Source organism: Tyto alba, unplaced genomic scaffold, assembly GCF_018691265.1.
Source record: "Tyto alba isolate M040663 unplaced genomic scaffold, T.alba_DEE_v4.0 Super-Scaffold_14, whole genome shotgun sequence".
Lineage (NCBI taxonomy): Eukaryota > Metazoa > Chordata > Aves > Strigiformes > Tytonidae > Tyto > Tyto alba.
The window spans coordinates 29,087,881-29,102,183 of NW_024881276.1; the positions used below are offsets into that span (position 1 = coordinate 29,087,881).

Sequence of the window (14,303 nt, forward strand, 5' to 3'; positions counted from 1 at the left end):
GATTGCTGCAAGAGCTGCTGAGCAGTGTGGGCAGTCCCTGGCTGTTTTGGATCATCCCAAGTGGATCTCCCCAAGAACAAACAGTTAGAAATGTGGCCAGCCCGAAACCAGCATGAATGTGGGACGGTTCATGCTAGGTGGCCCTGTGGTCAGGGATTAGATGCTGGCCTTTTGGTTTTTTATTCATCGGTAATGGGCACAGCCAGTATGTATTGTTCTCAAGATCTCACTGCAGGCCTGTGACATATACAATTCCTCCAAAACAAATTAAAGTTTTGTTAAATTTTGCTTTGTATTCCTTAAAATCTAGGCCACTGTTGCAATGCATCTTACCAAGAAATTACCGAAGAAATAAAGACAGAACACTGTTCAAATTACTTATGAATTTGTATATTTTCTATTCAAATTTGTAAGGCATATGAAAAGAGTATACAGATTTCATTTTTTATATATTTTATATAGATATGTATGTATTTGAAAACACAAAGTAACAGTTAGTAATACGTGATGAGTGACTGCTCAGACATCAACCCCAAAATGAGAGTTCACAGTTGAGGGTGGGAGGGGAAAGGTATTGTGTCTGTTTTCTCTAAAGGCAAACTAAAACTGCACATTTAACATCGCTTACAAATAATTGTGATGACAGCACATTTGCATCAGAACTGTGTAGCGTGCAAGACGAAGACGCCGCAGACACAATATATCTGACACTGACTAGTGCCGTTAAGTAATGCTTTGTTAGAAAGCAAGCATACGTTTGGCATGGGCAAGGATGAGTGGCAAGTCTGTAAGAGTCTTTTTGTGGTTATAGGCGCTGTCAAGGCAATTTATAGCCATTTCCACATCTATTTGTACACACAGGCAAAAAATCCATCAGAAGGAAACTTCCAGGTGGCCCTATGACTAAAGCATTGCATCCTCTACTCCTAGGTGCTTGCTGAGGGCCTGCTGAGCAGAAAGCAGCTATGAACGTCTCTTTTTGCAGTCCATACATCTCTAGTAGTACGCTCCTTGATGCCAGGCTAGAGGGTGTTTCTCACTAGTACTGACTGCCTTGAACACAGACCCATGTGAGGCTGGAGGGGTTCATCCAATCCATCCCCCCTCCTAGGGCAGGAGGTACGTCTACGATGTTCCCGATAGATACCTGTCTGACCAGCTGCAGAGCTCTCAGCAGGGAAGTCCTAACAGCTGCCCTGGGAAAGCCAATATGCTGAAGCTCAACCAGGAAAAGGAAGTATAGAAGGACTGTTTCTTTCTTAGGTCCTCTCCTCCTCTTTGCTTTCCAAAACCAAGTAAGAGTCATGGAAGGATGACCAAGAAATCCTACATCAGTAGCTGGAGATGGATGTTCACCCATTTCTTCTGTCTACGGTGACAACCAAGTCTCTCCCTTCTCCCTTGTCAAATATCTCTTATCAGACAGTCCATAGGCCAGTGACAGTCCGTGTTCCTCTCTTTGGGGAAGTTCAGGAGGGAAGTTTGATGGGTTATGCAGCGCTGAGAGAGAAGGCAGGAGATTTTATTTATTTATTTATTCTTAATACCAAAGAAGACTCACGTGGTGTGAAAAGGACTTGTTCTTCGCCGACCTGGCCGGCCGGTCTCTCACGCAGAGGAGAGGGCTTCTGGATATCAGGTGTGGTCCCACCTACGAGCTGGCCACTCTCCGGGGCAAGCCAGGGTGCTGCGTGGGCACCAGCTCCTGGCTTGTGGCCCTCCAAGGCTTGCAGAGAAGCAAACAGAAACCCTCCCGTTAACTGTGAAGTTTGGCAACAACTGTGAAACACAGATCAGAGGCAGCAATAATGACAGGTTAAAGGTGTGTTAGAAACAGGGCTATTTCTTCTCAGTATTCAGAAATTTAGCATGTCACTAGTCTGTAATATTGCTGTAATTGTGTGAACTACACTGTTCCCCTAACTTCAGAAAATGCTTTAATATTGATTGATGCCTTTAACTTGGAATGCACAACAGACATTCACGTGTGCAGACATCTGTACAGACACACAAACATACACATACATAATTTAAGAATGAGCAAATAATGCCATACAATCATTATAAAAGAAGGATTGGCCAATAACAGAACTTAAAATTACACTGCAGAATGTATGTTGGCTTTTGTTCTTTCCATCTTGGCTGGCACTCATCTAAATCTCAAAAGCAATAAAGAACGGAGGCATCTTCTGTTTACTTCATTCTTTTTGCAACATCCAAATACGCATACTCAATTTCTTGATCAGCAGGACAAGTGTTTGTAAATTCATCTCTTGCATATGCATTGTTCAAGTATCTTGAAATCCCTGTCATTTCAGGTGGAAATTCAAAATTTCTGTATTTTTTTGCAACAACCTTTTATTAAAAGAAAAAAGAAGAATACCATTACACACATGATCTGAAAAAAACCCCTACCTAATCTACTCTTTATGCACATTTTAAATTTTCAGAGTGTAAGTCTGTCGTTACATGCAACATAGGGGGAAAGGAGAAAGAAGACAAAAGAAAAGGGAGAAAACTTGGGATGAAGAAAGCTAACTAACAAGCTAACTCACTTTAAAGGATTTATTTGGTATAAATATTCTGCTAGAGCAATGCAGAGCTACATGGACCAGTAGACCACACCTGGAAGAGGTACAGCTTAAAACAGCAAAGGGGTTAACATAAACCAGAATTAACAGAATAATCTTACAGTGACAAACTGGCCCACACTTGGATACTTTCACTGAAACATAAAGGAAAAACTTGAATTAAAATACTAAATTTCAAATGGCTAGGGAAAAAACCTATTGGACGATACCCTGTTGGTCAGCAAGGATGGTGTGATGTTCATCCTCCATCACCCTTCAGCCTTTCACCTGACAAAAGGTGCTTCTCCCTGTACGGGCTCTGCTGACCCCTGCTACCTCTGGAGCGCCGCTGTGCCTGAGCTTTGCATGGGCGTGGGGAAGGGCCCGTTCCCTTGCTGCTCTCTGGAACAGGTTCAACCAGGAGATCTCTGGGGAAAGTTTTCCCTTGCGGACGTGTCAGAAAGCAATTCAATCCACTCTGACAAAACAGTAGTCAAAAAGGAAACTTTCGGAAGTGACCTTGTTTCTTTGAAGACCAATGAACTTCCAGTGTGGCCATTTCTCTTCCAGAGCCTGGTTGGCTTCAGAGCAGTCCAGGGACAGGCTGTGGCAACACTCAGACACCTCGGTCACCAGGACTGTTAGGTGTGTGTGGATGCTCCACAGCCCTGCAAGAAGAGGCTGGGAGCCTTGGCTGGAAGGCAGTGGGCAGTGGCTACCCAGCCAGCATTATTGGTACTGGCAGTGCTATTCAGCAAAGGAGGAGTTTTGGATTAAAGGTGGGAGAGATAGGTTGAAATTTCAGCTTCTGCTGGCTTCTTGAATTGTCACGGACAAAATAATTTAACCTTACCAGTCCACAGTGATATGCACTTTGCATAAGAAATGCAAATGAAAACACTTCTCTACGGCACTGAATATAGCACTCGTTTCATACTTGTGGGAGGCTTAGCAAATGCAGTCACAGCTCAGATATGAAACCAGATATTCTAGCTCCAGAGTCATCAATCTGAGGATCTGCCTAGCTGTGCTGTAATGAAATGGCCTTGTGCATTAGCATTCAGTGTTCCTACACAGCTACTGTGTGGCCTCAGAACAGATAAAGGATTCCCTCTGGCTTTTAGGAAAGGACTTTTAGCTTCTGTGCTGCCCTTCACTTCAGGAAGCTAACAAGCAAATGCAAACCTTGATTATATGGAGCTTTGGTAGGAGGTTGCAATCTGCAAGGGTGAGCTCATCTCCATCCAGGAATTTCCGGCTGGAAACAGTGACCTCCTCAGTGCTGTAAGCATCAATTTCATCAGGCAAGGGGCTATTTAAATAGTTGTCCAGCTTCCTCAGGGCTTTAAGCAAAGATTTTTCCAAATCTAGGTTAAGACAATAAAAAGGTCATTCAAGCTTGTACCAAGGTCTCTCTGACACCAAGCAGAAAGGAGAGTCCTGTATCCTGTCTCCTGGCACCAACCCAGCTCACAGACACCCGGCCAGGCCAACTCCTGCAATTCCTTTATCCTAAGCTTAAAACTTAATGCTGGGATAAGAGCTCTAAGTAGCTAACGGGGGTTCTGAGGAAAACCAGACTGTGGCTGTGTTCCTAGAAACGGCTCCTCAAACACCTCTGCAGAGTGTGCTTTTGCAGAGAGGCCTGGCAGAGTGGCTCTACCTTCACACTGATTCTCGCCTCGGGAGCCACGGGGCAAGTGCCTGCCCACAGATAACAGCAAGGCACCGGGATGCCACTTTGGGGTGTACGGGAAACCAGACCCCGAGTCCTGCGCTTTCGGCTGAGCGCAGAGGAGTGGGGTGGGGGCAGCAGGGGCTGGCAAGAGTTGTCCGGGGTTTTCGTGGGCTGGTGGTGCCCGTGGGCCACTGTGGAGAGGGGAGGAGGGAAGAGCAAAGGGAACAGGGCTGAGAGCTGAAGGGCAGAGATGAGTTAATGCACAGAGATGGCGAGGGTCCTGCTCTAGAGAGACGTGCCGTGGAGCTAGAGTCCTCATTATTTAAAGAAATGGAGTAGAAAGGTAAGGTCTCAGTTCAAGCGGGCTGTGCTTTTGGCAGAGCTGTGGGGAAGGTGCAGTGTTATCGGCTTGAGAGCTGAAGAAACCAGGAGGAGCTGGAGTTGGTGCTCCCATGTTGAATGTGGTATCTGCAGAAACTAACTTTGGGAATCCTTAAATAAGAGAGTGAGTAGGCACAGATTTCCACAGCCTTTATGCTCTGGAAAATGACTGTTTAACCTAAGCTGTAAATGGGCTATCTCCAGCCCAGTGTGCTAGAATTGCACAGCTCTAGTTTCTTCCAGTAACTACCAGGGCTGATGGAAGGACTGTAGCACATACTTTCATTAGTATCTTTTCTTGGGTTCTTTATGAATGCAGAGAATTTTGCAAACACATCATTTCCTGCAGAGTTAGACTCAGGGTGGTTTGGTGCAAGTCTGGGATACCTGAGGAGTTAAAAGAAGCAAACAGAAGTTATACGACTAGTCTTTATTTTCACCTCCACTAATTACTTAACATACATTATTTACACTGCAACGTCACAATATACGGCCACACAAGACTCTCAGAGGGAAGCATCCTGAACCAAAAATCATTTAGCAAGTGCAAATTTAAACTGTAGTTAAACCACGTGGATGACCCCCTTTTCCTGAGTGAGCTGGAAATGACCGTTTGCACTGTAAATACTGCCCAAATAGCCCAGTGCCTCTCCCAGGACTCCTCCACTGGAGGTGAGGCTCCTGACTTGAGGAGGAATGGAGGGAAAGTCCCTTTTTGCAGTAGCCCCTGCTCCTCCCGGCCTCCTCGCCTGGCCTGCTGCGGCGTAAGCAGGCTTGGAGCAGCCGGTCCAGCCGCTGTTGTTGCCAGGGGTGGAGAGGAAGAGAGAAGTGGAGGGGAGCAGCAGCTTGCCCTGGTTTAAGTCAGGTTGGGCTGCTTGAGAAGGGAGCGCCGCAGAGGGGGCGGCTCTCCCAGGGGAGAGAAGGTGCGTGGATGGGGGACACGACGCTGCTTGCTCATGGTGGGACAGTGGGGTTTGGGGCGAAGTGGGAAGAGTTGCTGAGGCGGGGGACAACAAGTCCGAAACTCAGACCCTGATGGGCACCAAGATGGGCCCACCCGGCCACTTAAAATGAGCCCCAGCACGTCTGCCATGTGGGAGGGTTTCACTGCCCTTTCCTTCCAACTACCTGCTGCCTGTAAGCGTAATTAATTGCATAGTGTGAAGAGGGAAACCTCAGGCAAACACAGGTGGAGAAAAAGAGGTCAGGTTTCTGCGGCAGCATGCAAGTCTCAGCACGTGCGTGCTGCAGCGGGCTGGGTGCTGTGCCTTGGGAATGACGGCGGTGGCACAGCGGTGAACTCGTGGCAAAGGCGAGGGCAGCTGGCGTCTCGGGGGTACCCCCAGGACCCTCCCTGCGTGGTGCCAGGCGTCAGCACTGTCTCATGCCAGCTGAAATTACCCCTCCCCACAAGCCAGACCAGCCGCCCCCCCCAGCCTCCGACACGCAGTTATCCCACGTACGGCTCATCGAAGGCCTGACCCACCGAAACCGAGGGGGTTTGGTCACTGACCCCTGTTGAGGAACACGAGGGGCTAAAATCAAGAGAAGCAGCCAGGGATACGGTACCGGGGCGGCGCTAGTTTTTCCTCTAAGAACTCCTCAATCTTATTGACATCGGTTTTCACTTCACCGTCAAACGTCATGAAGGGGGGGTTTGTTCCCGGGGCAAGGTTCTGCAGGTCAGCAGGCTTTCTGAAAGGAGGAGAGAGATAGGGTTAATCACAAGAGGAACCACATTTGCTATTCCTACACTTAATTGCAAAGAACTGCTTCCCCTTTAAAATAGCAGGCTGCTCTATGTCTTTCTTACAAAACAAAACTTGGCCAGCTGACTGGTGGTGTGAGTATTTGCTAGCCTGTATCTGAATGTGCTCTGAAAGGCTTAAAAAAAAACCCAAAACTTCTGTGTTATGTTACAGAGACCTACTCCAAAACAGATTAAAATCTCAACTGCTTCAAAGGAGTTAGTCCACTTTATACTAATGAGCCCTAAAGAGGAATCATGCATCCATACTGTTGACGTAATGCCAAGCCACGGTATGCATTTCAAATCTATCAGAAGAGAGTCACCCTTTAAAATCACCATTTTGGAAAACTTGTTATGAAAAGGAGAACTCTGGTTACAATCTCACCTTTTCAAATCCACAGTTGTGACATTAAATATGACACCTTTTAGCCACAGAATCATAAAGAGACGCTGAGAGAACGGGCAATTTCCAATACTTTCCCCATCACTGCCAGCCTACAATTAAAAAAAAAAAGAAAAGGTGTACATACATCTGTGATGATAGCAAATTTTAATAGCAGATGCAGTAGGAAAGGAGAAAACCCAGATCTGCTATGAGTACATATAGCACGTTACTCATCTCTACTAATGCGTGTTTTTCATGCAAAATGTCTTTATATCCTTCTCCAAACTTGCACATAGATGTGATGAAGAAACCTGTCATCCTGGAGATGTAGTTTTTCATTAAAATGCATAATGAATATTGCCATAAGTTTGAAAACAAAATTGAAATCACAACAGTCCTCCCAAAGGAAATAATCTCCACCTCACTTGTCCATGTGAACATAAATCTACTTAAGTCACTGCAAAATTAAAACAAGTTAAATCAGTTTCTGATCACAGGAAACAAAGAGAAAGATTTACCAGCATAAACTGAGATGTAATGTCTAAAGCACTTAAGGGAATGAACATTATAAATCAAATAATTAAGAATTTCAAGCTAGGCAACTGTGGGGGCCCCAGAGGAGGGAAGTTCAGTGGTAGCCTTGCTCTAGTTGGACCCACCTGTCTCTGCATTTTGCAGAACTGAGGACTAATGAAGCATAGGTGCCATGTCCCCCTGGCTAATCCCTCCTCTTTACAAACCCAAGGCTCCCACTTTTAAGACTGAGGCGTGTCAGTGTCCAAGTCATGTAACCTCTCTTTCTGTGTGCCTCTGTAATGATGGTCTTTTCTTTTTGGCTAAACGAATCATCAGATGTCAGTGTAAAGCACAAGAAGTGCAACTCACGTGTGACCACAGAAGTGCTGCTCGCACGTACTCTGTATTGCATTTTGCTACGAGGCTTTGTAAAAATGAGGCAAAGTCTTGCATAGTTGTTATTGGTTAAGTTAGGCTTCCTGCAACGTTGTTGGCAGAGATCAGACGTCTAATTTTTAAGATCTTCATATGATTCCCCTAAAGTGCAGTTTTAAAACTTAGTTTATATGTAAGGGCACAGAAGTGAAAAAAAAAAAAAACAGGTGTATCATTTACTTAGTTAATAGGTTAATAGGTTAGTTCATTAAGGTTTGCAGACCTTATAACCAAACAACACACATTAATGAAACCAGTTCTGCTTGCTCTTTCACCTTCCTCAGCGCTATCAAATGAATCTCAAATATAGTGAAAAATTCTCCATAAACAAACATTGCTGTTGGAATGCTTTACAATGCTCACCTTCACAAAGAGCTCTATGTCTGGGAATGAGCACTTGGTCTGGACCAGGCAGGTTTCTGTCTTGGAGCTCGAGGGACGCATGAGGAGAGACACTCCTGTAGCTTGAGAAACCATCTTATTCTCCCTATCAACCCAAAGGATTGTCCTCTGATAACTCTCTGCTGCTTTCTGCCTCTGGTACTGTGACAAGCACTGGCTTTCTTGGAAGGGAAAACCAGAACAGCCTATTGCCTTAAACACTGCTGGAGGATGAAAACTTTTAGAAATCCTAAAACAGCTGGACTGTTGTGTCAGAAAAGTCTTGTTTTGTAGGTGGCAAAAATGAAAGCTGGTCAAAAGCTACTATTGTATTTTTCCTCCTACTCAGAGCACTGCTTTCCAGCGCTGTACAGTTGACAGCAACAAGAAGATAGAAAACTACTGTGTATTTTGTAAAAATGAGACTACAAATGCTGGTAGCATGTGCTTAAAATAGAGCTAAGTACATGACACCACCATTTTGTCTCATCCTGCCTCTCACGTCAACCTTTACCCACCCCCAAGGAAAAACAGGGGTGAAGGGTATTACAGTGCCCCTCTCGCTGCTCGCAGTGGGCACCCCCACCCGCTGCCAGGCTGCACTGAGGGAAGAAGCAGCAGCCAGAGGACATCATTTCAGATGTGCCATGTCTGCAGGAGGCAGGAAGGTGTGAGTGGGCTCCCACCAGCCAACTTTTTAACCTCCATACCTACTTGGGAGAAAAATTTACTACAGCACTACAGTTTTTCTATTTTTCAGTGGATAAAATAGCAAACAGCAAATCTTTCAGCCTTTTACCTTCACATGCTTCAGTCTGCTAGCAACCTCTCACAAAAAATTAAAAAAAAAATAATAATTGGAACACTGAGGAATTGAATAAAATGGGGGATTAAGCATTGCTGATTACAGCAATGCTCTGCCGACTGTAATGACTGAGATGATTAATTGTTTATTTGGTACTTTTTGACTACTTCTATGGGATAGTTCTGATGGTGTTAAACATATCAGTGAAGTCCAGAAGGCATCTGACCTTCATGTACTGTGCTGTCTCCCCTCCCGTGCTGCCTACGAGGGGCGTTAGCAGTGTACTGCTATCTCAGCTGTGTTCTGTGCAATGCAGGCACCCTGTCTCTAGTGTAAAGTGCTGCACTATTGGCCCAGCTTCTCTGTCTCCAGTGGTTATGGTAAGCGCTTGACTTTTACAGCAGAAAATAAATTCACAGAGACTAGGATGTTGCCTCATTTCTGATGTGGCCATGATCCTTCTCACAGGCTAAGGAGGAAACTTTCTGAGCAGTTTCCTTGGGAAATCATTGGTGCACTTTATTCATATAAATCTTTTCTAAAAGCCCATGCTATCCAGGCTTTGTAGTACATCCCGATGTCTAAGACGGGGCCGTGTCCTCTAGGGTTGCTGTGCCTGGACTGAGAACAACAGGCAGATCTCCAGGAGTTACTCAGGCAAGAGCCTCTGCTGATGAGGTCCAACAGTAAAGGAGGCAGCAGCCATTCCAGTAGGGACAATTGGGAAGCTGGTGAACCACGCTGAGCTTTAGGAAGCTGAAAGCCATTTAGACCTCAGGGGCTTGAGCCCTGGGTGAAGGTGAAGGGAGGACAAATCTCTAAACTTGTCATGCCAGGATTGGTGGTGGATTACCTCCAGGTTTCCTTCAGTTCTGCGGAGCTGGAGGCAAATTACAGTAGCCCACACAGTAGCACGAGCAGTGATTAAACCTTTCCCTTCTGTAATAGTGACCAGAAGTCTGAAGTGACTGAAAGACCTTGAACACCAAACCTGATTCAGACCTTGACACAATTTGACCTGGCAGCTCAAAGACGCTACAGTTCCCTATAACCTTTGCTAAAAGCCCAGAACGTGTATATTTTGGCCTGCTGTGGAAAACAGGGTGAATACAGCTAGCTAAAATGCCTTCAAACACGTCACCTTGCATGTTGGCTCACAGGAGACAACTCTCTCCTCTTAGCTCAGCTCATCTAATCCAGGGAGCTACAGTTCCTACTGGACATAAAAGCTTCAGTGACACATGCCGAAGGTGTTTGTTCAAGTTTCCAAACAGAGGGTCTGCCATGATGACACCAACCACTCAAAAATCATGAGCTGGGACACTGAAATAGCTTTATAGCTGTGTATCAGGCAACACAACAGCTGAACTATGCCATCATCGTATGATAATGTACCTTCCAAAAAAGCAAGGGTGGCCTTCTTATACAGACGTGACACTGTGTGTTGACATCTTACCTTGCAGGGACACGATGCAGCAGTGAGAGAACCAGAAAAGACTCGCCTGTCCCATATTAATATCCACAGAACATAGTTCAGCTACAGGCACTGCAGCCTGGGACCAAAACGCCCTGTGTTTTTCTCCCACAGCACCAGTCAGGGATGTGTAACTTTATGCTGTGCTTGGTACACGCACAGAATTTAATTACGCTTCCTCACTGTTGTGTTTAGTGATGATGCAGGGTGAAATAGTAACTCTGGTGAAGTCAGCCGGAGTCTCTTGCTGTTGATTCAATGGAGGACTGTGTTTCCAGACTGGTTATAATCTTAATAACCAGGCAAATGCTGCTGTAATTGTAGGTAATGCTGCAAGCTGGCCTCCAGCTGCAACTGTTGTGACATTCTCTTAACATTCAGATCTTGTGGATGAAGTGGGCCAGATCCCTAAAACACAAAGCTGGTTTTTATGCTCTTCTGCTGCTTAAATAGATGGCTAACCAGTGTCTCGAATAAGTGGCATTTACATTTTAATTGTGATTGGTCAGGAGGTCAATATGCTTTTTCTAGTAATACTGAGATTTAATGAGTTCATTAATCAAACAATTAAGACAGTCATTGCTACAGAGGAGAAAAATGTCAGGCCGTGCATAGAAGTTTTAATTCAGAGCCTTCAGAGCCCTAGGCAGTGATTGTATATTGTGACAGTATTGATTTATGACAGCTCTTCGTTATTTAGTGGGATTATTAGCCTACACTCCCTGTTTTCATTAGTTTTCCACTGTTCCACGATCTCTTTGGTCTTTTGTACTGTTGTTCTGGGTCTTACTTAGAGATGCTGGGAAAGTAAAAAGCTCTCCACACCCCCCTTTCCACTACTGCTTAAGCTCATGGGTAGTAGCACCACCACACATTAGGCTAGTTTCACTAGGCAGCAAGACCTTACACACAACGTTTTAAAACGGGTCCCAAAAGAACTATTCAGTTTCTGGAGCTGCTGCTGCCACCTTGATTCAGCATCTCTGCTTTCCTCCACATCCTCATTCACAGCAAGAGGATAATTATAGTGACTTTACCCAGGAGTCACACACAATATATCAGTCTTAAGCCAGTAGTTTGGGCCCTCCCTGAGCTGGAGCTGTTTTAAGAATTTGTTTTGTAACTGTTTCTGTCCACAGATCTTGGGAACCAGGTTTTTGAAGGTTCTTCTATTGACCTCAGATGTTCTGTGCCTTCAAAATTGTGATGAGTGGAATTTGTTTTTCCTGGACTTTTTGTTTCCTTTTGAAGGTTAAGGACGGAAGAAACAGTTCAGAAGGAGCAGAGAAGACTTTTTTATTTGTTTTCATATAATTATATAATCCCTTTGAAGCTACAATAAAAAGGAGAACAAGAAGCATAACTTTTTTTTTTTCGCAAATGCTGAACTCCAATTCCATTTTCTTACTTCGACACAAGGGAGCTAAGTTACCTCCTTTCCCATATTTATGCTGGCTAAGAGGCAGGTTTATTCAGCAAGCGGAGCAGAACCACTGCCTACTGGGAGACAACGAACCGTCCAGCTGGGACCAGTATCGTGGATCTGCCCCTGCCTGTTCTGCTGAGCAAGCTGTCTCAGGCTGAACTGGGACTTTCCTCCAAGTTTCCTTATTCTGTCCTCAGCTATCAGGCAGTTTTTGTGCACTCTTCCTTCTCATACCACAACAACTCCCTCTCCTTTTTCACAACGCATTTGATCTCCTGTCAAAGAACAGGAACCACAGCAACTGGCTCAGAACTGATGCCTGAAAAACTACAACGAGTTTGCAAGCTTGAGCTGTCTGTGAGAAGGAACTTGAAGGCTGGGTGCGACTTTCAAGACCAACAGCTATTTTTCTTTAACTCCTTCTAGAGACTCGTTTGTTCGGCACTGGCACGGATTAACCGATCCCACTGCATTCCTAGCACCGACCCTTGCCCCGAACTAAGCCCTGCAGTGCCAGCCTGACAGCAGTAGCTGCCGTGAGTAGCTACCACTGGCTCTGCACACGTAGCAGCAATGCAAGACTGGCCGCTGTGGTAGACAGCTCTGCTGCCGGCCCCGCTGCGCCGCTGGCACCGGCCGTTCAACCTGGCTGCGCGACGGCCAAGGAGAAAGGGAGGGGAGCTCCCAGTGCCTCCCCCCCTCTCTCCTCCTCACCCCTGAGACCACATCCCACTGCCCTCTGGTTTACCATGAAGTGCCCAAGCCCTTTTTTTTGTGCGGGCATTTTTTTAAGAATCACAGGCAGGAAGAACAGAGGGAGCAGGATGACTGCACTCCCATACTAGTGCAAGGACCTCCTTCAGCCCTGGCAACAGATTCTGAGAAGCTCGTGGGTTTGACTGCAACTACACTCGAAAATGTCTATTTTCTAGACATAACCATGTCCTGTTAGCGTGCTGTGACAGATATATAGTTTTAATTTAAAAACCCCCCACATTTACTCCTTGAGGATACAAAGTGTGGTTTACATGTTTGATGCCTGATACAGTATTCACGCAGATTCCTATAGTATCGCAACACTGAAAAAAAAAAAAAAACCAAATTGGCAATATTACTTCTGCTATGAATGCAATGTAAATGTAGTTACAAGTCATTTTGGTTCACTGAAGGCAACTATAACGCACTTAATAACATATGATGTTATGCGCTAGGCACAGAAGCACCACAGGCATGTCATTTGGGTCAGATCACGTTCTAGCCAAAGCATTTTGTGAGGAAGAGGCAGATTACCTGGACTTTATCTAAACACTGTGTTCATTTTGTGGCTGAGGGCTAGGGCATGGACACCCAAACGCTGAATTTTAGAGAACTCTTTTGATGCCACCTACTGGGCTTGAAATGGAAATCTTGACTTCTGCTCTTGGGAGTCAGTAGCAGTGGCAGCCTCAGACGTTAGCACATCTCGTTGTGAGAGGCTCTGCCTCAGAGCCACCTCCGCAGCAAGGTGACTTGCTTTTTGCTACCACCATCTTGAGAGTCCTTGAGATGCTAAAATCGTACCTTCCAGACTAAGTTTTAAGAAAAAACATCTGTAATTAAAAATACATTTTAATGGACAAAGTAAAAATTTTGCCACTTATTTTTCCAATACTTTTAAATAGTCACGTTGCTCTGCCCATCTGCTAATATCCAACATTTAAAACAGATGCTTCCAGCTGCTGTTTAACTTCTCAGCCAAATAGCAGAAATATTCATATCCAAAATGAGGCTGGTACTTGAGATTCCTACACATAAATTGTATTTTTGGTACTTGCCAGGGTACTCTTGCTGTGTGTGACATCTGCAGTAGTGAATTCCAATGAGAAAGCTGTGTTAAACATCAATTGGATGCTCCTTCAGGTAAAAAAATTAATTTCCCCTTCCTTTTCTCTCTTTTTTAAGAGCAAAATAAGCACCTTGGTATTGAAAGTGTGCAACAAGGATTTTTGTCTTAAAAAGAAATGTATCTTATTTTATATTTATAAATATTAATAACAACTATCTTTTATCTTGAACAGTATTACAGGGTTCAGAGAACACCAAACATACTTAAAGAATTACAACTTTGAACACACAGGTTAAATAACACACTTTTTGTCCTAAACCCTAATTAAGCTTTCAAGTTAAGGAGGCAACAGTAAATGTAACAACAAGCATTCTGCTAAAAATATTTTCCTTCTCTTTTTAAGGTGCTAAGACAAAACAGCATGCAGGGGAAGGAGGAAGCAAGTATACTAAAATGTTTTCTCTAAAGAATGAAGGGGTGGTTTAACTTTCACCATCCTCTCCTATGATGTGCCTTGTAAGGCTTCTTTTTCCTGTTGAAGCTGGGAGTCAGCCCTTGCTGACTCCAATGAAGCTGGGGACAAACCCTGAGCACTCTCCTTCCAATGCAAAAAGCTCCCAGTAGTTGAGTAGCTGAGTCTTCGACCAGAAGAGTGTCCATGCTGACCTCCACCCCTG

At 44.9% G+C, this 14,303-nt stretch overlaps 1 protein-coding gene across 10 annotated transcripts in view; it reads right to left on the bottom strand.

Annotated features, from left to right (window-relative positions):
* Positions 1-374: 374 nt before the first annotated feature.
* The window catches only part of CLIC6 (chloride intracellular channel 6), a 33,548-nt gene continuing 19,619 nt past the window's right edge, over positions 375-14,303 (bottom strand). For 8 of the 10 annotated variants that reach the window (XM_042788845.1, XM_042788841.1, XM_042788847.1 and 5 more), the window contains 5 exons: positions 6,765-6,874; positions 6,199-6,324; positions 4,910-5,016; positions 3,756-3,937; positions 1,661-2,355 (listed from right to left, as the gene is read on the bottom strand). In XM_042788845.1, the coding sequence (XP_042644779.1) occupies positions 2,194-2,355; positions 3,756-3,937; positions 4,910-5,016; positions 6,199-6,324; positions 6,765-6,874 (687 nt within the window). In that variant the 3' untranslated portion in view covers positions 1,661-2,193. Of the gene's footprint in view, positions 2,356-2,390; positions 2,973-3,755; positions 3,938-4,909; positions 5,017-6,198; positions 6,325-6,764; positions 6,875-14,303 lie in introns of those variants that run through there. The other 2 variants (XM_042788839.1, XM_042788840.1) reach the window with 2 other exon arrangements.